We start from the raw sequence: 22,435 nt of genomic DNA on the forward strand, positions 1-22,435 counted from the left end.
GGGCGGCGGGGCCGAGGGAGGCCGCGGTGTCAGGGCGGCGGCGGGGAGGCCGGGGAACCGGAAAGGAGAGAGGCCGGCCGAAGGGGAGGCCGGGCTGTCGAGGCGGGGAGGCCGGACCGTGAGGCTGGAAGGCCGGGCCTGGCGGCCGGGTCGGGTTGGGAGGCTGGGCGGCCGGGAAGGAGGGAGGCCGGCCGGTGGGGAGCCTGGAGGCCGGGCAGGGAGGCTGGAAGGCCGGGGAGGGAGGCCGGACCGGGAGGCTGGGCGGCTGGGGAGGCCGACGGGGAGGGAGGCTAGGCTGGCAGGCGGGAAGCCGGACGGGGAGGGAGTGCGGGTTGTCTGGGCGCTGGGGCCCGTCCCGCCCGCCGCGCCTTCCGCCCGGCCGCCCGGCGAGAAGGGAGCGGGCCTGGGTCTCGAGTCCGCCGGCCGAGCGTTTGCCCGAGGGTCGCGTTATGTAACGGACGCTCTGGGCACGTTGAGCCCGGACGGGAAACTCCCCGTTCCAGGGCCGCGTTTGAAAGACTCGAGGGGCGCGCGGACCCGGGCCGCCGCCCCCTCCTCCCCCCATCCCGCGCTGAGAGCCGGTGGTGGACTCAGCGGCCTCCGGGGCCCTTTGGAAGAAGTAACTTGATTGAGGTGTAATTTACGGAGGACGCGCGCGCTGCGGGTGCGCAGTGGAGTTTTGACGAAAGGCCGCGCCCCCGTGGAGAAGGCGCCCCCGTGGAGAAGGCGCCCACCGCCCGGGAAGGGTCGTGGGTGGAGGGCGCTGCGTGCACTCACCTGCCTGCAGTCCCGTCCCTGCACGAGGGTGTAAGTGGCTTGTCCGAAGCCAGGCGGGAAAGGCACTGATTGAGAAGGTGAGCCGGCCCTGGGTGCCGACTGCCTCTCTTACGGCCACATGGTTTTTCAAGGTGCATCTATCAGTAGGCTCTGGAGAGGCTGCTGATCGCCTTCTCGTGGGTACGCTTGTCCCCGCGCGGAAGGGTCAAGTGTGGGTGGAGCCCGAGGGCCAGAGATCGGGAAGTGATGGCCGGGTGAGGTGGTCTGCAGAGTGACCCGCGCCTCCTTTCCCTGTCACCATCTAGCTTTCAAGTTGCGGAGCTGCACGACCGTTAAGTGCTGTTCTCCGGGTACTAAGTGTCCAGAGCTTCAGTGCCCTCTGGGAGAGCGTGGGTTTTGAAGGGCCGATTTTGCTTAGTACTGTTGGTTCTCTGCTTCCGAGGAGAAAATTACACGTTCGCTTTGCATCTGCTGAGTAACCGACTGTCGCTTCTGCCCCACCCCAGTAAGGACCCCTGAAGCTGTGCGCTGTGCCCTGGCGCACCGGCGTCCCCTCTGTGCAGGCTGCGGTGCTGACAGTGGGGGGGCCGTGCCCCTCTCCCCCAGAAGGGATGGCGGGGCCAGGGCTAGCTGGGCAGCGGCTTGGCTGACCGCACAACAGGAGTCCAGGGCTGCGTGGGCCCCTGGAGACCCCCGAGATGCAGGTGAGCGGCGGGTCGGCTGCTCGTGCTGTTTTCCGTGCCTGTCAAATTGCACGTAAAACGTGGATTTCTGTTTGACAGAAGAGAAAACCACAATCGGAAGGGTCTCTCTTAAAAAGTGCATTTTTAGGGTCCGCTGGGGTTTCCGCTCGGGTTTGAGACAGCGAAGCTGGCCCTGGGAGGGCTTTTCCTGGAGGCCAGGTGGGTCGCTGTGCGGAGGCGCCCCGTGCCGGCTCCTCGGGGCTCCATCCCGTGGTGGGCCTTGGGCTCCACCTTGGAATGTTGTCAGCCAGTCTCTTAAATGTTACTCTGCTTCCTGTTAGTAAAATGTGGTCGTTTGGAGGGAGGAGGGGTCCTTGTCATCAGTTCCTGAGGTGCTACCCTGCTTGGCGGGCAGTGGTCCAGAGTCAGGAGTCATCACACGAGTGAGTCCTGCAGTAGATGCGGTTGGTGGCAGACGGCGGACGTCTGAAAAGAGCAAATGCTCATAAGTCTCTGTGGCCCAGATTTCGGGCACCTGAGCCTGTGCTGGCACCTGAGAATGGGGGGGCTGGGGGCGCCTCTGCGGGCGGCGCAGGGGGTCTTGGGGTGGCCCTTGCTGTGGCAGGAGGTGGGCCCGGCACTGTGGTCAAGCCAGCAGCTGAGAAGTGCTCTGAGGGGCAGGGCAGGTGGCTGGCCCGTGGGGGCTTTTCGTGGTTGCCACTCCTGAGCCCTGTAGAGGCTGGGTGGAGGCCTTCCAGGGGTGAAGCCTGCCCCCAGGCCAGTACGGGGCTTCCCTCTTGAGCCCCGGAGTGGCTGGTGGCCCTGTGCCCTAACACAGTTGTGGAGGACGCGTTCCTCGAGAGGATGGACGGGGCTGTGGTCAGGCTGCTGAGGCTTCCAGGCTCCCTAGGGGTGCTGACGGGACCTCCACTTCGGGGCTCAGGGCTCTCTCCTGGGCAGCAGTAGTAGGGGAGCCAGGGGCCAGAGCCTGCCGGGGTCCAGCCCTGTGTGTGTGCTGTCCTGAGCTCAGGGCTGCGACCCCTGCTTGTGAGGGATGTGGCCGTCGGCTCGGTGACCTGTGGATCCAAGAAGGTGACTGGTGAGCAGTGGGCGTCAGCATCCTGGAAGGACTTGTCATCGCGTGTGCCTCTGGGAGCCCCTCTTCACCGCCTGCCCTCTCCTCTGGTCCCGGGAGTCCCTGGGGAGGGGCAGCCTCGGGGCAACGGGCTGTTGAAGGTTGTTGAGATACCATTGTGAGTCCCGGGATGAGTCATTTTGGAAACCTCAGAGATAGGTTTGCCGGGAGTTTTGTTTCGATTTAGCACGAGTTGCTTAGGTCTGCCCAAGCGTACCTGGTGGCTTTCGCCTCTCGTGTCCTCTGTGTGGAGTTAACGTGTCCTCTGCGTCCGTTTCAGGGAGTCAGTACCAAATGAGGAGGAAAGGCCGAGGTCATCGCGCTGCAGCGAGGCACCCTTCCTCCCCCGGCAGCACTAAGCACTCCCCCACGCGAGAGACGCTGACCTACGCGCAAGCGCAGAGGATGGTGGAGATCGAGATCGAGGGCCGCCTGCACAGGATCAGTATTTTCGACCCTCTGGAGATCATATTAGAAGATGACCTCACTGCTCAGGAGATGAGCGAGTGCAACAGCAACAAAGAAAACAGCGAGAGGCCGCCCGTGTGCCTGAGAACTAAGCGGCACAAGAACAACAGGGTCAAGAAGAAAAGCGAAGCCCCGCCCAGCGCGCACGGCGCCCCCACCCCGGCCAGCGCGCTCCCCGAGCCCAAGGTGCGCGTGGTGGAGTACAGCCCCCCGGCGGCGCCCCGGCGGCCCCCCGTGTACTACAAGTTCGTGGAGAAGTCAGCCGAGGAGCTGGACGACGAGGTGGAGTACGACATGGACGAGGAGGACTACGCCTGGCTGGAGATCGTCAACGAGAAGCGCAGGGGCGACTGCGTGGCGGCTGTGTCGCAGGGCGCGTTCGAGTTCCTGATGGACCGCTTCGAGAAGGCGTCGCACTGCGAGAAGCAGAAGCAAGGGGAGCAGCAGTGCCTGATTGATGAGGACGCCGTGTGCTGCGTGTGCATGGACGGCGAGTGCCAGAACAGCAACGCCATCCTCTTCTGCGACATGTGCAACCTGGCGGTGCACCAGGAGTGCTACGGCGTGCCGTACATCCCCGAGGGCCAGTGGCTCTGCCGCCACTGCCTGCAGTCCCGGGCCCGGCCGGCTGACTGCGTGCTGTGCCCCAACAAGGGAGGCGCCTTCAAGAAGACGGACGACGACCGCTGGGGCCACGTGGTGTGTGCCCTGTGGATCCCCGAGGTCGGCTTCGCCAACACGGTGTTCATCGAGCCCATCGACGGCGTGCGGAACATTCCCCCTGCCCGCTGGAAGCTGACGTGCTACCTCTGCAAGCAGAAGGGCGTGGGCGCCTGCATCCAGTGCCACAAGGCCAACTGCTACACCGCCTTCCACGTGACGTGCGCCCAGCGGGCCGGCCTCTACATGAAGATGGAGCCCGTGAAGGAGCTGGCCGGCGGCGCGGCCACCTTCTCCGTCAGGAAGACCGCGTACTGTGACGTCCACACGCCCCCGGGCTGCACCCGGCGGCCCCTGAACATTTATGGGGACGTCGAGGTGAAAAACGGCATCTGCCGGAAGGAGAGCTCAGCCAAAACGGTCAGGTCCACGTCCAAGGTCAGGAAGAAAGCGAAGAAGGCCAAGAAGACGCTCCGCGAGCCCTGTGCGGCCCTGCCGCCTGTGTGCGCGCCCTACATTCCCCCTCAGAGGTAAGCGTGGCGGGCCCGGGCCTGCTGGGAGGGCGCGCAGGGTCTGACCGCGTGCTGTCTGTGCGGCCCTGACGGTCCTCTCCAAGGTGGCCTCCTTCAGTCTCCGCTTCACGGGAGCATGGATGTCGCAAAAGACTTGAGTCTGTGAGACGGGGAAGTCTGTCTGGTTTCCTCGATGCCCGCGCGCGCCCGCGGCCACACCGACTGCAGCCACCCCGGCCTGGGGCCCCGCGGCGCCCCAGGAGTTGTTGTCATTGACGCGACAGAACACCGTTCCTCACCCTGCTCCCTCCCCAAAATTTGGGAATCTTGTGGGATTTTTAAATTTGCTGGAAACTTAAGCAGCGTGGCTGGGTAAGGCTGACCCTGGGGCAAAGATCAGAGTGGGGCGACAGGAGCCGCGAGGCGGGAGGTGCTGGCCTCCTTCCTGTCGTGGGACAGGCTTTCTGGTTTTCCTGGTTGTTCTCTCGTGGTATCGGCATTGCCTGGGCAGTGTTGGGTTCTTTGCCTAGAGCTGTGCGCGGTGGTGGGGTCAGGACCCCGCTGGCCACCCCCATCCCTGGACTTGTTTCCTCCTCTGCTGGTTCTCCTTGGTACTGACTTGTGCTTTTTATCTTGTTGTGCCTGAGAACGCTCTTGTTTGGAGTACGAGGTAAGTGGCTCGATGAACTTCTCTCCGCGTGTGGTTTGGGAGAGACGCAGACACTTGCTTGAGCTTTGAGGAAGTGAAGCCCTGTATGGGAGGGCATGGGTCTCTAGAACAGTCTGGTTAAGAAAACAAAGCATCAGCATGATGAAGGGAAGACGTAAGTGGGTGTCTGCTCCCGAGAGCGGTTCTGGGTTGTTGTCAGGTCGTGAGATGTGGTGGGAACTGCTACTGAAGAAGTGTGACCTTTTTCCCAGAATGACATTTTTTTGTCTTTACGGAACAGTACCTCTGTTACAGAATCAGTAAATTCAAAGCGAATACAAAGTGCTTATAATCCCTTTTATCCAGAGAAGCCCTCTGTTCAAATCAAGGTGTCCCTTTGCAAACAAGCCAGTCTCACTTTTAGAAGACAGTTCCACTTGGATTTCTACCTGTAGGTCAAAAAGTATAGGATTTGTATCAAGAGCTTCCATCTAAGAGCCCGAAATGTTCAGCTTTACTGAAATTGAAGTAAATGAAACAAAAATGTGATCTAGTAAATTGAAAACCCAGAAGTCTGAGGTGCTGCCTTGTCTGTCCAGCCCTGCCTGGTTCCCGGCCCCAGGGTCTGCCAGCCCGTCCGCAGGAGAAAGCATCTGCGGTTGGGAAACGTGGGTACCTGGAGTCTGAGATGACCCGGTCTGGTGGAGAGGACGACTTGCTTGGAGTAAACACTTAAGCTCAGGTGACGGAGCTGATCCACGTGCTGAAGGAGTAGCTGGGCCATGCTCCGTCTTGTCCTTTCCTAATTTAGGAACAAACTGTGACTTCGGTTTGGAGCAGACGTAAACGGCACACCTGGATGAGTGCTTGCGGCCACAGGCTTTGCTGTCAGTGTTGCCCAGAGTTCCCGGGAGACCCTGACATCAGACCACCCTGTGGCGTGTCGGGGCAGGTGCTGGGAGGCCCAGGCTTACAGCCACTGCTCTCGTCCCGAAGCTGTGGCCTGAGCTGCGGCTGGGCTGCTGGTCCCGTTCTTAGGACCCAGGCACAGTGGCATGTAGATGGGAGTAAAGCTCCATGCTCTCCACGGCCTCTGGCTCAGGACCCGTCTAGAGCTGCCACCAGGGTGGTGGGCGTTCTGAGCGAGCTTGGGAGCTGGCCCGGGGCAGGGGGGCTGGAAGAGGGGCTCTGGAGATCTAAGAAGAGGAGGATCCCCCTTATTCCCTGCAGAGAGGAAGGAGGGTTGGCTGTGAGAAGGCTGGGGGTGTGGCAGGAACTGTAAGTGATTTTGTGACCTGAGGGGTTTAAAAGCTTTCAAGTAAGAAAGATAACTCAGACCAACTAATTTTGAGATCATAGTCTGTTCTCAACGAGAGGGAGATGGTCGGTTTAATTTGTTTTATTGTTTAGTGTTTCTGAGCTACAAAGATTACTTTTCTTGTCTCTCAATAATAGACTCCGGAACAAAGATGCGGGTGTTCTGAGGCTTCGCCCACCTGTTCGAGGACTCCGAGCCTGTGGTCAGGCCGGCTGGCTGGGGCGGTCGAGGCCTTGCAGGCTGCTGCATGGCCAGGAGTGGCGCGGGCGCGTTGATGGGATGCTGTGCTCTGCCCTGGGCGGGTGGGTTGGGTCCGGCGGGGTCCTCATGGCCGCTCGGTCCCTTTGCCTGTGAGGGTCCAGCCTTCAGCGAGGATGAGCTGCTCCTGAGCAGTTGTCCCAGTGGCGTGGAGCTGTGCCCGCCTGTCTGTGTCTCTCCTCCTGTACCTGTTCTCAAACCAGAATAATGCTTTTCCCAGCCCAGAAGCAGCATATTTAAAGTTGGGGGAGATACGAAAGCCAGGGCTGAAGAAGGGAGAACAGGCGTGTGTTCTCCATTTTCTGGCCTGCGCTGGTGCTGTGCTCTTTCTTTGTTAAGTGTTGCCTTTTCCTCGAGTAGCCGCTCTTCTGATTGGATCCTCTCTGCTTCTTCGTCCATTTCGTCTGCTTCGTGAGGGGAAGGGCGGGGCCAGTGGAGGTGGGCACCGGGGAGGGGCCAGGCCAGGTGAAGGGACTCATGGAGTTGGAGCCACCTGGGTCCCTTGGGGTAATTAACCTGGTCACTGTGCTCTCTCTGGTTGCGCTATGGGTGTCCCAGTGTATCTGGGGAGGAGGGGCCTTGAGGGAGGAGCATCCGGCCTGGCCTCCTTGATACGCGTGTTCCTGCGTAATGAGCTGTAACCGGAAGTGCGTGATGAGCATGGAGGATCCGGGTCACGGCTCTGTCCCCTTGAGGGTGCCGCTGGGACACCAGGTGAGGACGGCTGGAGAGCGGGTGCTTGGGAGCCGTTGGGCAGACAAATTTAATGCCTGTTGAACTTAACAGCAAGAAGTTTGCACTTGAGTTGTGTATGTCTTTTTTCATGTTTCTGGCAGTTAAGTTTATTACGTGTTATGGAAGTTCTCATGGGTTGTGGCCTGGGGAAATGAGAGAAGCCTGTCAGCCCCTGCAGGTGGGAGCCTGGCTCTGGGCGCCCCGTGCATGTGGGTGCCACCTCTGCTCTGTGGGCGCCGCCGGGCAGCCCTCCCGGGCAGCCCTCCCGCCCGCCTGCCTGGGTCCTCGGGGAAGGGCTGTTTAAGGAGCGACTCCTGGAGAGAAGCCCTACAAACCCAGCCAGAAGTCAGAAGTGCGGGTCGTGAAACGCACGCGGTGTGGAGAAGCCGGGCCGCGTGTCCCGCTCCTGCAGGTGTCCCTCCTGGTCACGTCGGGCGAGCCCAGCGGAGGCGGCCTTGGCGGCTCGTGCCGCCTGATGTGGGGACGAGCAGTGTGTCTCCCCAGAGCTGCTCTGAGTGTTCTAGTTCCGACCCTCCTGTGGCTTCGTTGCTTTCCTTGGTTTTGAACTGGGGGCTGGGGGACTGGCGTCACCCCGGGCAGGTCCCCCGTCCCGGCTGCCAGCTCCGGCCTCTGCACCTGCGAGGGCCCTCCTGGGGCGGGGCGGGGAGCGTGGGAGCGCAGGGGAGGACTCTGGATGCTTCGCCACGTGTCTCCGCTGCGTCGCGGGCTCTCCTGACGCGTGTCAGCCTTGGGGATTCCTGTGTGTGTAGGACTGAAGCGAGTGCTGAGCGTGGTGCTGTGGGCCGCGCCCCGTGTCCCTCGGGCGTGCGGCCCCCTGGCTGGTGCCCTGCTCGCTTTACCCCCGCCCCCCTCCTCCTGGTGGTCTCTGCTGGGCCCGGCCCTGGCGTCACCCCCGCTCAGCAGGCCTGCTGTGCTCACACGTCCCGCAGCCGCGCATCCGGGCGCACAGAGCAGGCCCGGCCCACGGGGAGGGTTTGCCGAGGTCATGGGATCCGGCAGTTTCTGGTCGCGTTCGCCGTATCTGCTTCCGCAGAGATGGGGCGGACGTGCATTGAAGTTCTCTTTCATCCTAGCATTTGGAGTCGCTGCCTGGAGTGGATGGCGGGATGGACCTTGGTGCTTTGGGCACCCTCCCCCTCCAAGGCACAGAGACCGGCATTGCATCTCATCTTGTCTTCATTTCAGTTTCAGTTTTTTGTTCAGAAATAACTTCAAATTTATAAAATGTTGCAAAAGTCGGAAAAAAACCCCACCCAAACGCTCTTTACCCAGAGTCCCCTCTTGCCAATAACCCGTTTACCCTCTTGGGGGTGGTTTCCACGCGCCCCTGCGTGTCTCCCAGGGTGGGGCCGGCCTCCCCTGGAGGCTTCCTGCCTCCAGTCGGGACCAGTCCCACTCAGCCTCCTTTGATTTGGGCATCCCCAGACCTCTGTGTCCCCTGCGACAGGCCTTCGCGGCTCACAGAGGTGTGCCTGGGACTGCGGGGCCCTGCGTCCCCACCCGAAGGGAGTGGCGTCCCCTGCCCCTTGGTGACCGAGGTGTCACCAGTGCCTCTACCGGATGATTTCTGCTCTTGATTTTTCTGGCGTCGGATCCGGGGTCCGGGGGCCCCTGGAGGCGACGGCTCCTCTCCACGTGGCCTGTCGCTCTTTTCTTCCTGGCCTTCCTCCCCGCGAGGGCTGGAAGGGAGCATCCCGTCAGCAGGGTCCTTCTCTCCCCGCCGGCGTGGACCGGGAGGTGTGGGTGTCAGAGGGGTCTGCCCTGTGGGCCCGGGCACTGAGGTGGGCAGCTCGAGAGGGGTTTCTCAGGAAAGGAGGCTCTGCCCAGCTGACTGTCACTGTCAACCTGCTTAGTGGTCGAGGGGAGGCCCCCGGGGCGGTCGGCCACCTGGCCTTGGCTGTGTGGCTGTGGCCGTGGCCATGGGTGCTGGTGAGGTCTGGCTGGGAGGTGTGGATGCGGTCCTGGGGCTCCTGCCTATGGTCCATGCGGTTGGGCGGGGGGCACCCCGGAGCCAGTGTGGCCCAGAACCGCTTCCCTCCAGAGGCCGACTCCAGGCTCCTCGGGTCTGGCGGGTGGACTTCACTCATGTGCCCCGACCTCCCAGCTGGCTGAGCAGGTGTTGAGAAGGGAGGGTGGACCCCGCTCCCTGCAGACGCCGGCGGGGTGGCCCAGGTGCTCCTCCAGTGTCTGTGTGTGTCAGGTGGGGATGGCTTTTAATGCCATTTGTGCCTGTTTGTCGTGACTTTTATATAAAGATTTTAAAAACTAGATGGTCACGTTGTTTATCAAATGTAGCCAAAAAAAAGAAACAAACGTTAAATGACCACTCGCTTTTGGGACCCCTCCTGTTGCATCAGCCCACCATTCGTCGGTCACAGCAACCACTCGTTGTAAATGGGGGTGGGTTCCTCTGGTTTTCCTGCCCTGGGGGGCTGGCAGTCTGGGGTGGGCTTGGGCGATGCCCTTGGATGCAGTGCCAGCACACCAGAGTCAGTCCCAGCTCTCCCGGTGGTGGGTCTCTCTCTTCCCGGGCTCAGCTTGTGGGTGGCAGGTTGTTTGGCTGTGCTCATCACGTGTTTTTCCTCAGCTTATCTTCTCATTCTTTTTTTTTGGCTGCATTGGGTCTTTGCTGCTGCGCAGGCTCTCTCTAGTTGCGACAAGCGGGGGCTACTCTTCGTTGCAGTGCGCAGGCTTCTCACTGTGGTGGCTTCACTTGTTGTAGAGCACAGGCCCTAGGCGTGTGGGCTTCAGTAGTTGTGGCACGTGGGCTCAGTAGTTGTGGCTCACGGGCTCTAGAGCGCAGGCTCAGTAGCTGTGGCACACGGGCCTGGTTGCTCTGCGGCATGTGGGATCCTCCCGGACCAGGGCTGGAACCCGCGTCCCCTGCACTGGCAGGCGGATTCCTAGCCACTGCGCCACCGGGGAAGCCCCCACGTGTTTCCTCGCTAGTCTTTTTAGAGAGCACGGCTCTGGTCTCGCTGAGGCTTTCTCGTGTGTTGTTTCCCGTTTCATGATTTTTTGCTCTTTGTCTTTCTTCCCTTCGCTTTATTGAGATTTAATTGACACGTAACATCGTAAGTGCGATGATTCGAATCACTTATATGTTGTGAGTGTTTGCAGGATGAGGTCGGTTCGCTCGTCCTTCACCTGCCGTACTGTTGCTGTGGTGGGGAGAAAATGGAAGCTCCCCTCAGCAGCCTTCCAGGGCGCTGCGCGGCCTTGGGGCAGTTGCCGCCACCTGTGTGCGGTCCTGGGACCTTCCTGTCTTGTCTTTTCCTGACTTCTTCAGTGGGGTGCTCAGCACATGACGAGTCAGCCTGGTATCTGTGCTGCCCCATCTGACTGTTGCGGTAACTGAGTGCGTGTTGGAACACGCGTCTGCGTGTGTAGAGGCCCCCGAGCTCTGTGTGTTAGAACACGCGTCTGCGTGCGTAGAGACCCCTGAGCTCTGTGCGTTAAGATGCATGCACTTTGCTGTCCCTCCGTCACGCCGCTGTCAAAAAGGTGAGAACAGCCCCCAACGGAAGGGCGACTCCGGGGTGCCCAAGGTGAACACAGCCCCGTCCGCAGACGAGGAGCCCTGGGGTCCCCGGTGCCCTCTGCTAGAGCCATCATGGGACAGCGGAGATGCTCTGGCCGCTGCTGGCAGGCATTCCAGCCTTGCCTCTGGTAGCAACGCGTGACCAGGTGTCCCGAGCGGGTGGGCCTGTGGGCACGCTGGGGCTTGGGCTCTGCGTCTGCCTGGCTGCTCTCGCTGACCCCTGGCCTGTGCTTGGTGTGGAGCTGCCCCTTTGGTGGATCTCTCCCGGGCACCCTGGGCAGGGCTGCCCTGTGTGGCGCGTGGCCTTCGGCACCGAGGCTCGAGCCGCATCCACTGCTTGAAGGAGGAGGACCGTCGTGGGTCTGGACGCGGCAGAGCCGAGGGTGTCGGCACAGTTCTGTGCAGCTCAGGATCGTGCTTTTCAAAAAATGTGCTCTTGAAATTCCTTAATTTCTGACCTGAAATGTTGACGTTTGGTGCACAGTGGGGAAGCCTCCTTGTCCTGTCGAGGTTCAGTTCTTGGCTGCCCCGCTCGTCTTCCTGAGGATGTTTCAGCAGCAGGGTGACGGCAGGGACCAGGAAGCTGTCCTGCTGGCTTCCAAGGGTTTTACGCCGTTTTCGCGTCCCCTCGTGCAAGTGTTGTTACAAATCTTTCACGCTTTGCAGTCCTTGAAAGGGTGGAGTGTCGCAGGCGGCTTGGGGACGCTCACGGTCGTTTTGGGGAAGGGTAGCTGCCCCCCTCCGCTGCTTCTGCCTCCATTTATGCCATTGCTTTCCCTCTTGAGGGGACCAGGGCGCCACGGCCCCGAGCCCCGTGAGAGTGGGTGACTCTGCAGGGTCGGCCACAACCTGGTGGAGGTCGGTGCGTGTGGATGTGCGACTCAGAGGAAGCGGAAACACCCAGGGCTCCACCCGTTTTTCTTCTTAGACGTGTGCTCCAAGGGCCGCTGGAGTGACCACGGGGGGACGCAGCCTGCGGGTAGGCGGAGAACCAGGGAGGCGGTGGTGGCCGTGAGGGCACCGCCGCTGAGAGGTGCGGTGGGATGCACGCGGAGTGTTAACAGTAACGCAGTGGTTTCTCGTTTCCATGATGAGAGCGCACCATTGTCTTGCTTTACAGCTAAACTCTGAGTTTTTCCGTGTTCTAGATTAAATAGGATTGCGAATCAGGTGGCCATTCAGCGGAAGAAGCAGTTTGTTGAGCGCGCCCACAGCTACTGGCTCCTCAAAAGGCTGTCGAGGAACGGAGCCCCCCTGCTGCGCAGACTCCAGTCCAGCCTGCAGTCCCACAGAAACACGCAGCAGGTACGTGCCCGCGCCCCCGGTGTCCCTCAGCCTCCAGAGCCTCCGAGGAGCTCGGAGGAGGCAGGCTCAGGTGCGTGGCCGGCCTCTCGGGCCAGGGGACCGCGTGCCGCCGTTAGCCCGGGGGGTGCAGGCAGTGCCTCCGTCTGCCTCTTTCCCGACTCTGCACGCTGGGATGCCTGCCGGGGGTGGAGCAGCAGGGGACAGGGGGCGCCGTGCGGGAGCGATGTAACTTGGGGGCCATGCCGAGGGCGACGAGGGCCAAGACAAGTGAGGGGGGGAGCAAGGAACAAAACCAGACTAGCGCTTACGTCTTAGCGGTTGATCTGCGTTCATAGACCCATCTGGTGTTGTAGAGCGTTTCTCTGAAAGGATGGATTTAGAAAGGAAGGGGTCGACTCTGTGCGATGCCCCAAAACAAGCAAGAGTCGTCTGCCCGTGTGTGCTGAGGGCGCAGCCTTCTAGACTCGGGCGCACAGCGGGGGCCCCCCCAACCGGTTCCCGTTGGATCGCTTTGGCTCCCGCCGCGCCCTGAAGGCTCTGCCGTCTGTCCCTGTGCATCATCAGTCAGAGGGGCCCGGGCGCTGCGTCCGGCATCTGGGTTTCTGGCGTGAAGGGAGCTCCCTCTGCTGAGTTCTGGTCGGGGCAGAACTGCCTGGCAGATGTGAGGGTCCCCATCCCTGGGGTCCCCACGTTGAGGGAATCAGCCGCTGTTTTCATCCCGGTGTTTCGGGAGTTGCTGCTTCCCGACTGCTGTCGCTTCTCCTTGGTCCCGGCGTGAGGCCCGGGCTGAGCGCTGCCCTCTCCACCTCGCCAGCGGCGACGTCCTTGCTAGGGAGCCCCTTCTCTCGATCTTCCCAGTCCTGTCGTGCTCACAGCGTAGGTCATTGAACGTTACTAACACACTTAGACGCTCAGTTTGACGTCTTAAGGCTTTCTGGAATCCAGAGGAACCGTTAAGATCCTGGGCCTCTATGGGGTGGGCCGTGTCCCCGACCCTCCTCCATCCCTAGGAAAGGAGGCACCGCAAGGCTACAGGGTGTGCTTCTCAGACCCGCTGCCCCCGAGGGTGTGCTGTTGGGGCCGTCTCTCCCCTGGGGGTCCTGGTGCCCGCAGTGCCATCTGAGTCCCCTCCCCCGAGACGTGGCACAGGCCTCTGTGCAGACGCAGTGCTGCCGCCCTTGTTTGCTCGGGTGGACCTTGCACACCAAGCGGCTCCCTGAGCCCTGGGCTGTGGCTACGGTGGACGTGCGCACAGAGGGGCCGGGAGGTGCCGCGTCCTGAGCCCTGCTGGCCTGCCGGGTGCTCAGCTGTCCCGCGCCCGCCTGCCCCCTCCATCCAGCGTCAGGACCGCTGACTGCTTGTGTTGGTCGTGCTGCCGACCCTGCGGGCCGGGGGCGCCCGTGCTCACCGGTGGGGGCCTGGCCCCTGGGGCTCACCCTCAGCCTTCCGTCAGACCCGGGCCTTAGTTAGTGGCACCCTGCGCGCTCCTCCCTCCTCTGCATCGGGCCTGGAGTTCGGGTCTCGGTCAGGGCTGTGTCGGAACACGTGCCCGTGGGCCGGGAGGGCCAGCTGTGGGCTGGGGGCCGTTCAGGAGGCTGCAGGGCTGGAACCATGGGGACTGAGGTCAGCTGGCTTGCTTGGGTGCTGTCTCGGGAGCTCCAGGAAAGGGGGGCGGGGGCGGGGGCCCAGAGTCTGCAGGCCTCTGGGGTGGCGGGTAAGCAGGTGTCGCAAGATCGGGGCAGCGAGGCAGGACGGAGGGCTTCGTCCTCGCCTGGGTGACGGCAGAGAAATGGGAGACGTGGAGAATGCAGCCCCAGGAGTCTCGTCTCGGGGCCCTGGGGGGGCGCAGGGTGAACCGCGCTGGGAGTGGCGGCCCGGGGCCTATGTGGTTGCCAGTGGGACCTGGGCTGGGTTTGGGGGCAGGAAGCTGGGGGGTTGGAGGCGTGTGCACGCGAGGGGCCTGCCTGCACCTCAGGGGAGCGGGGTGGGGGGTCACTCCTGGTGGAGCATGTGCTCTCAGGAGGCCGGCACGAGGGTTCGAGACCAGTCGTGTTGTATTCCCATCCTGCCCCACACGAGGTAGATTTGTAACGATGGGAGGATTCACCCACAGGAAACGGGAAAGGGAAGCGTCAGCTCTCTTGGCAGAAGGAATTGGGAGGAACCACAGAGATCTGGGTCCTTATGACTTACACTGAGCCCTGAGGTGTACCTTGGCTTGGCCAGGAGAGGGCTCTGACTGGGTCTTACAGAGCCCAGCTGTGTGGCCTGTGTGGGCAGGGACACGGACGCGGGGCGGCCTGCCACCCGCCACGCTGGGGGCGTGAGCTCCCGCTTCGTGGGAAGGACAGGAGGCGGACGGGTGGAAGGGCGGCACCCAGCTCCTTCTTCCATCGCGTTCTAGCAAAGGTTGGCTTGTGCGGACGTCCGAAACATTAATGTTCCACACGGGACGTTCAGGGCTTGGTGTGATTTTTGATGTTCTTTGAAACCTTAAAATTACTTGGTATTAGAGGTTAAGCTGACTCATTTAGCCCTGAGCCGGGCTCTGGAAGAGGGCACGTGCAGCCCTTCCCTCCCATGGCCGCCTTCTGGTTGGGGACAGACAGACAGATGGAATGAGCTGGCCTGGGGCAGACGAGGCGCCTAGGGTTGTTGGGTGCTGCCTCCTCGGTGGTCTGTTGAGAGCGGGTCCCCTTGGCGGTGACCCTCCCTGGAGCCTGTCCTCCGCCATCCTGCAGAGCCTGCTGGGGGTGAGGGCCTGCAGCGAGTGCTGGGGTGGGGTGTGGCTCCTGTCCCTCCTGTCCTGCCTTTGAGCGAGCATGCCCGCCCACTCACCCCGATGCGCCCCCTGGCGGGAGAGCGTCCCCTGTCCGCTCTCTGGTGGCTTTGGGACAACACGGTTGTCCTGCTCTGCTGGGGCAGGGCCACTCGCTGTCTGCCTTGCTGCCGCTGGCGTCAGCTTCAGGGGCCGGGGTGGCTGTCCCTCAGGGTCTTTAGGCCCTTGGTGATGTCTGGGGAGTCGGGTGCGTGTGCCAGGGCCTCACCCCGCAGAGCTGGCCTGCCCTGTGCCTCCAGCACAGGGTTTTGATCCGACCTAGGTGGTCCTGACCCTGGGGGGGGTCTTGGCGTCTCCCTTCCAGGCGGTGGGTGTCCTCCCCTCCTGTGTTGGGTGGACCTCGGCTCGACTGCAAGCCGTCCTCTAAGATCCTCTTTCCTGAGAGTTTTTTGGAACCAGAAATGGCTTCATTACCGCCCCAGTTTAGGGAACTTTCCAGGGTTGGTTTTAGGTGAAGTAAGAGCACTTGAGCAGAGTCAGAAACTCAGGCCCTTTCGTGCAGAAGAGGCGTGGGCCTCAGTCAGGTCCTGCCAGTGGTTCCTGCGTGGTGGGGCCGTGGTACGCGGGGAGAGCCGCCCTTGGCGGCCCTTCAGCCCTGCAGCCGGGTGGTAGCGGGCAGTGCGCACAGCAGATGGGCACCAGGGGCTTGTTGGGGCTTACCTGCCTTCCTCTCCCTCATTATCAGCTAAACATCCTTTTAGCTGATATTTTCAGTGTCTGTTTCAGACTAACGGACAAGGTGATTTTCAGATGCTCTTGGGGAATTTGGTTTTCTAAGCCCACCTTTCAATGTATTTATTTACTGGCTTTGTTCATACAGCCGATGTTACTGTTAACTCCTGGTTGATGCCTGAGAATTTCAGATAACGTAAAAACAAGCCCAGTGATTGGAATCTGGTGGAGCCTGGAGGACGCCTGGCGGAGAGGAGGCCCAGGGCCAGCCCATGTCCCCGCACCCGGCCTCCTGGGCCTCGCTCTGCTGCGTTTCCCCGTAGAGCGAGAAGAGAGGTGCCTTGCAGCTCGTCATTGGTTCTTTGCCTTCAGACTCCAAGGTCCTAGAGGGCAGTGTCAACTCCTGTGTGGTGGCCTCAGGGTTGATCCTCACCGTTTCCGCCCTCGGGGCAGAGCGCCCCCTGCTGCCAGGTTCAGGCTTCGGACTGGGATAGGACTGCGATAAGCGTCGGGGGCCGGACCCCGCCTGCTGGCTGTGCTGTTTCCGCTCTGTCTGGATGGGGGTGGAAACCCGAGGGGCAGAAGGGACCGGGGAGAGAAGAGGGCCTGAGAGTTGTGCCGCGTGTTCCGGCAACAGTGCCGGCGCTGCTGCCTTAGCTGAGGCTGGAGGTGCGTGTGTCCACGACGGCAACAGGGAAGGGGAGCCCCGTGCATAAAGTCGGACTCGGCTTCGGGACTGCTGTAATCGGGAGGGCCCCAGACACCCGCTGGAAGCCTTAGCGGGGCTGGTGTGGGAAGGTGAGGAGCCCGACTGCCCCTTCCTCCCGGAGCTGTGGTCAGGCAAGCCTTCAGCTGAGATGCCGGCACAGGGTGGGCTGAGCCTGGGCACGTGGGCTTCCTGGTGGTGTTGGGCGCAGGCGGTAGAGGGTGGGCGCCTGGGGCTGGGGACGGGCAGCAGTCCTGACCCTCCGGGAGGAGCGCGCTGAGGGCCCGAGCGCCTGCGCAGCGCTGGGGCGGGAAGGAAGTGAGGACGTGTGCGTGGGAGGGCTGGGCGGCCTGGCTGGGCGAGGGTCTTGGGAGCGCTTAGCCGAGGCTGCCCGGAGGGCGCGCCGCCCGGGCGGCCAGGTCTCTCCACCGGCGTGCCCTGGTCCCCAGCCCTCGCTGCTCAGCCCCATCCCTCCCCACCAGCGCTGGCCTGGAGATGGGCTGGCAGGGTGCGCACGCGTGTCCCCAGGAAGGACGTGCGCGGGGCCGAGACGCTGGGGAGGTGGCGCCTGGGCCGTGGAGCCCTTCCTCGGCGGGTCTGTGAGGGGGACGAGGCCGACTCCATTCCTCTCTTCAGAGAGAAAACGACGAGGAGATTCAAGCTGCCAAAGAGAAGCTGAAGTACTGGCAGCGGCTGCGGCACGACCTGGAGCGCGCGCGCCTGCTCATTGAGCTCCTGCGCAAGCGCGAGAAGCTCAAGAGGGAGCAGGTGAGGCCGCGGGGGGCGGGGCGTCCGGGGGCGGGGCGGGGCGTGCAGCTGCTTGTCCCCTGGGCCCGCAGTCCTCGCCCCCCTGCCTCCTCCAAGCCGTCCTCCCTGGTGAGGGGTGCAGGCCGGGTGACCATCGCCCTGGGTGCCAGTGGCTTTGGGGGGGTGGCACTGACCTGTCTTGAAGGAGGCTGGCTGGCCTGGGGTGGTGTGGTGTCCATTGCGGTCCTGGGAAGCACGGGCAGGAAGGGGCGCCGTGTGTGCCCGTAAAGTGGGCCACGTCGGCCACAGGGCGGTGTTGAGCGCTTGAGGCAGGAATAAGTGGCTTCTCAGCGGGAGGGTCCCCTCGGGCCCTGAGACCGCGTGCGCTGGCCCCCAGGTGAAGCTGGAGCAGGTGGCCCTGGAGCTGCGGCTGACCCCGCTCACCGTGCTGCTGCGCTCCGTGCTGGACCAGCTGCAGGAGAAGGACCCGGCCCGGATATTTGCCCAGCCAGTGAGCCTGAAGGAGGTGGGTGTCCTCGCCCTCGCGTTCCCCGTCCTTCCTCATGTCTGCGGTGACCAAAGGGATGAAGAAAGAGCCCTTCCCAGTGCGTGTCTGCCCGGCCAGGGGACGGGTTCCTGTGTTTGTGCTTTAGGGGCCTTGGCTGGGAGGGTCCTTGGAAGGACCCAGGCTTCAGTTTGGTGTGTCTCACTGCTGCCGCTCGGTACTGTGTGAGCATTGCGTGTGTGCGTGTTCATGTGTGTATGTGCACGTGGGGCTGCCTTACGTGGCAGCTGTGCTGGTTACGTAGCACGGATGAATCCTGTTTTGTCTGTAAACGGCTGTTTTCTTCCCTGGAATCAGGTTCCGGATTATCTGGATCACATTAAACACCCTATGGACTTTGCCACGATGCGGAAACGGTTAGAAGCGCAAGGGTACCGGACTCTCAGGGAGTTGGAGGAGGACTTTGACCTCATCGTGGACAACTGCATGAAGTACAACGCCAAGGACACGGTGTTCTACCGGGCGGCCGTGCGGCTGCGTGACCAGGGTGGCGTGGTGCTCAGGCAGGCCAGGCGCCAGGCCGACAGCGTCGGCTTCGAGGAGGCCTCAGGGATGCACCTGCCCGAGCGGCCCCCCGCGGCCCCCCGGCGGCCTTTCTCCTGGGACGACGGTAAGCGCGGCTGTCCGGGAACAGGCGGGAGGGTGCTCCCCCCGCAGACGCCGTGCGGGTAGGCCCAGGAGAAAGGGGGTGGGAGCCACACACTGACTTGAGGCTTCCTAGTAGCCTCATGAAAAAGCGGAAAACAGGCGAAACTTATTTTAGTGACGTGTTTTTAACCCACCGTGTCTCGTGGCGATTTTAACGTGTAAATGACATAAAGATTACGGAGGGTCGCCTCCACTGGCTTCCCATTTCCTCTTTGCTGCGTGGTGTGTATTTCACAGTCAGTGCATCTCTGTTCAGGGCAGCCACGTTTCAGGGTCCCACTTGAGAGAGACGCGTGGCCTGTGGCCCCGAGCAGGACGGCCTGGGTCGGCCTGATACAGACCAGGAAGCAGTGTAGCCGGGGCCTTGGGCCCATGTGGGCCCTACGGACTTGGGAGGGCGTCTGTGGCCAGAGCAAGGCTGTCGCTGTGCTTGGAAGTTAGCAGGGCACAGCCACGGGGCCCTCTCCCCGGCGGTGCACTCCTTGCGCCGTGGCCTTGGGGGGCCTGCCGTCCGCTGACTCGTCCGACCCTTGGAAGCTGCTGCCTTGCTGCACGGCTCTGCCCCCACAGGAGCCCTGGGCGGGCAGGGGCGCGGGGCCGCGGAGGTCGGGCCTTGCAGGAAGCAGCCGGGCGAGCCACCACAAGTGCTTGCGTATGCTTCCGCACCCAGGTTTCACTGAGGATAGAATTAGGGATGCAAAGTCTAACCCGCCCCTCCTTCAGCATTGGGGTGCACGAGGGCGGGCCAGACGCTGTGGTGAGCTCCTCAAGCGACCTGCCTTCTGTCTCCGTGAACCTTCTTACCTGCGGGCTTTTGTCGGGATGCCTTCTGCTGTGTTTCCCTATGCCGTCGTCTCGTTCCCTTCGTGGACGAGGTGGCGCTTTAGTAACAGGTTTGCCTGTGGGGGAGGTGTGTTCCTTTGTCTGGGCGGCCGCGCGCTGCCGTTTTTGTCCCAGTTTTATCTGCAGGGGCTTCTGTAGACTTGTTTTGTTTCTTGCCCGCTTCTCACTGATTTAAGATAATCTGTGCTTTATGACTTTTGGTGTTTGGCTGAAATGGAAATTGCTAGCGGTTTTTGTAGTAAATGTGCCCCAAACTCCAAATTATCTGTGAATTTTGCAGCCCAGTTTTAGAAAAGCCAGACGGCAGCCTGGGCCTGAGACTTGAGGTCAGACACCAGTCGCGATGCGCAGACGCCCCCCGCTGGCGCCCTCGGGGAGTCCACACCTCCCTTGGGCCCTTTCTCGGAGTCCTCGCTTGGCCTGGGCGGCTGGTCTCAGCAGGAGGGCTCGGCGTCCCTGGGCGCCGCCCCTGCTCCAGTGTATGCCCCTGGCGGCGGCCCTCGTGGGCGCCACGCGCAGATGGGGGCCCGGGGCTCCCCGGTGGGGCCGGCCGGGTGGTCTGAGGCTTCTGATGGCCGTGCCTCTGCTTCCAGTGGACAGGTTGCTGAGCCCGGCCAGTAGGGCCCACATGGTCCTGGAGGAGCAGCTGCGGGAGCTGCTGGACATGCTGGACCTTACGTGCTCCATGAAGTCCAGCGGGTCGCGGAGCAAGCGGGCCAAGTTGCTGAAGAAGGAGATCGCCGCCCTTCGGAGCCAGCTGAGCCAGCAGCACAGCCAGCCCCCGGCCGCCGAGTCAGGTACTGCAGGCTTTGAAGAGGACGGTGCTCAGCTGGGGCAGGAGACCGGGGAGGAAGGTAAGCACGCTCGGGGGCGCGGGCCAGGAGCGCTCGGAAACCTCCGGGCACACGCCGGGCCGTCCGTGCCGTCCGCGCCGCGTTTGGGCACTAACGAGAGTCTGGGGCATGGAATGAGACTTTTTTCTCAGCTTGGTTCCGGAAAACTATTTCAGGAGCACCGTCTATGTCGTCCGCAGCCTTGCCAGGGTGGTTGGAGAGTGACGGGGGGCACGACTGTGTGTCGGGTCAGGATAGTGGAGCAGAGTCGTTGCACTGGGTGCCTGGTGACCTGCACGGGGTGCGCTCAGCCCTCACTGACTCGCTTCTGGGAGGGCGGAGGGCCTGGGGGGTGCGAAGGTCCCTCCCGTGCTCCGTCGTGGGCCGAGCGTGTGGGGCACAGGGCTGGGCCGGACGCGCGCCCAGAGGAGCCCCCTCCCCGGCAGGACGGGCCGTGGACGCCAGTTCAGCCTGGGCTCTGGGAGGTGCCCTCCGGGGGCTGGAGCTCTAGGACGGGCCGAGGGCCCCCCCCCCATGCTCTCCTTGCCTCACCTGAGGGTCAGCACGTTTCAGGCAGCGACACGTGGAGTCAGACTCCCTGCGAGCACAGCAGTTGGCCGCTGTTTTACGGTCTTTCTGATTTTTTCCCCCACCGCGTCCAGATAAGAATAACAAAGACGTTAATCAAACCAGACGCCAGGTTGTTCTACAGCTTATCTTTTTAAAAGAACTGTGGTGTGCTGTGGACGGGTGCCAGCCTTGTGGACCTGCCACGTCCTGGCGGTGACCGCGTGTGCCTCTGCATGGGCGCCCATGAGTGGGCTGGCGCTGGGCGTCCCTCTGGCGGAGCAGTGTACTGCGTGTCCCCCTCCTTTTTTATCCAGTTGCCTGAGGCAGCAGTGGGGCAGGAAGGACCTGGAACCTTGAGCTCTCTTCCCTTAGAGAGCGACCCTGAGTCACTCCTGCAGACTTTTCCTCGCGATGGCCTCTCTGTGTGCATGGCTGCGCTGTCAGCTGCAGGCTCTGCAGCTTCTCCTGGGTTCTGGGAGTTACGTTAGGTCCGTAGAGTCTGGGGGAGCCTCCCTGCCACCACCTGCGCCGGCCCTGCCTCTTGGGGCTCTGGTTCTGAGGAGCTCTTGCCCAAGGGGACCTTCGACAGCCGGGCCTACCTGGGTTCCCGGGCTGTGCCCCCTTCTGTGCCTTCAGGGGTCCTCGGGGTGCAGGGTGGGCCTGGAGCGTGGGTTCTGGCATGGGCACCTGCTTGCCTGCCAGCTGGCCCCTTCCCGCTGCCCGAGCTGCCCCTCCGGCTGAGGGCATGCGTTTCTCTTCTTGTGCAAAAGAGTGGGTTGGGGGGAGAATGTGTCGACAGGTTGGTCCGCCATCAGCTTCTGAGCTCTCCTGCTGGGCAGGCGTCCCTGGCGGCCCCTCTCGCTGTTCCGTGGGGCTGGCCCACATCGGAGGAAGCAGGTGGAGGCGCGGCCGGCAGATGTGAGCAGGGAGGCCTGGAGCCGTGCTGGTTAGGAGCGACACGTGGAAGGAGAGGTGTGGGTGGAGAGGAGAAACAGCCGGGCTTGTCAGGGAGGGTGGGGGGCGCCCCCCGTGAAGAAGCGGCGTGACCTCCAGACATTGGGGCTGGAGTCGTGTGGCTGACACAGAGGTTGGTGGAGGCGGCGGAAGCAGCTGTTTGTGAGCGAGTGTAGAAACGTGTACTTGGGATCACCGTCCCGGGGCAAAACTCAAGAATCTTCTGAAAGACTCAGGACCACGATATCGATCCGTCGCGCTTGAAAGAGTGGTGATTTCTCAACATCAAACGCAGTCTTAGTTGTGATTTAATGTTCACGGGTTTCTGTTGGAAACCTGAGCAGGGAGGAGATGCTGGCGTCAGGCGCCAGGCAGGGGCGGCGGGCGTGGGGCTCCGCGCACCTTGGGGCGGGCGCCCGCGGACTCTGCCTGTCTGTGCGGTGCTGGTCTGGGGCCGTCAGCCGGGGAGCCTCGTGCCCGGGTCGTCGGTTTCACACACGGTGAGGTTTCCGTCGAGCAGCTGGGGGGTGCGGGCAGGGCAGTGAGGACGGCATGGCCGAGGCTGTGGGCCTGGGTCGCTGAGGGGCCTCTGCCTCTAGCTGTCGGGGCTTTGGTCCAGTGTCGGGTTCGAGCCCTGTCTCCGCTGTTTTAAGCCTGCGCCCGTCTCTTTCCCTGGAGGCTCCAGAGGGGCTGCCAGGGTCAGCTGGAGGCTCGAGTGAGGACAGGGGCCCCTGACTCGGGAGGGTCGGTGGCACGGCGTCCAGACAGGTGCCTCGCTGGGTCCCCGGGCCGTTTGTGGCTTTGCTTTGGAAGCGTCTCTTGGGCGGGTTGGCGCCACGGGTGTGGACGGTGGAGAAGCTGCCCTGCAGATGCCCCGAAGCAGTGGGGCAGGTGGGGTGCCCCGAGTGGAGCCGCCGGGCTGTTCTGTGTGTGATGAGCTCCTGTGAACAGGATTTCAGGTGCTCTGCATTCGTTTATGCCACGAACGAAGAGCGT

At 62.6% G+C, this 22,435-nt stretch overlaps 1 protein-coding gene across 8 annotated transcripts in view; it reads left to right on the top strand.

Annotated features, from left to right (window-relative positions):
- The window catches only part of BRD1 (bromodomain containing 1), a 58,610-nt gene that overhangs the window by 24,064 nt on the left and 12,111 nt on the right, over positions 1–22,435 (top strand). For all 8 annotated transcript variants that reach the window (XR_009565320.1, XM_060305593.1, XM_060305592.1 and 5 more), the window contains 6 exons: positions 2,876–4,253; positions 11,906–12,062; positions 16,916–17,047; positions 17,424–17,552; positions 17,889–18,201; positions 19,676–19,936. Coding sequence is in view for 7 of the 8 variants with exons in the window: in XM_060305593.1 (XP_060161576.1) it covers positions 2,890–4,253; positions 11,906–12,062; positions 16,916–17,047; positions 17,424–17,552; positions 17,889–18,201; positions 19,676–19,936 (2,356 nt within the window). In the remaining variant the exon portion in view is untranslated. The remainder of the gene's footprint in view (positions 1–2,875; positions 4,254–11,905; positions 12,063–16,915; positions 17,048–17,423; positions 17,553–17,888; positions 18,202–19,675; positions 19,937–22,435) is intronic.

The sequence above is a fragment of the Globicephala melas genome, chromosome 10 (assembly GCF_963455315.2).
Source record: "Globicephala melas chromosome 10, mGloMel1.2, whole genome shotgun sequence".
In the NCBI taxonomy this organism is placed as follows: domain Eukaryota; kingdom Metazoa; phylum Chordata; class Mammalia; order Artiodactyla; family Delphinidae; genus Globicephala; species Globicephala melas.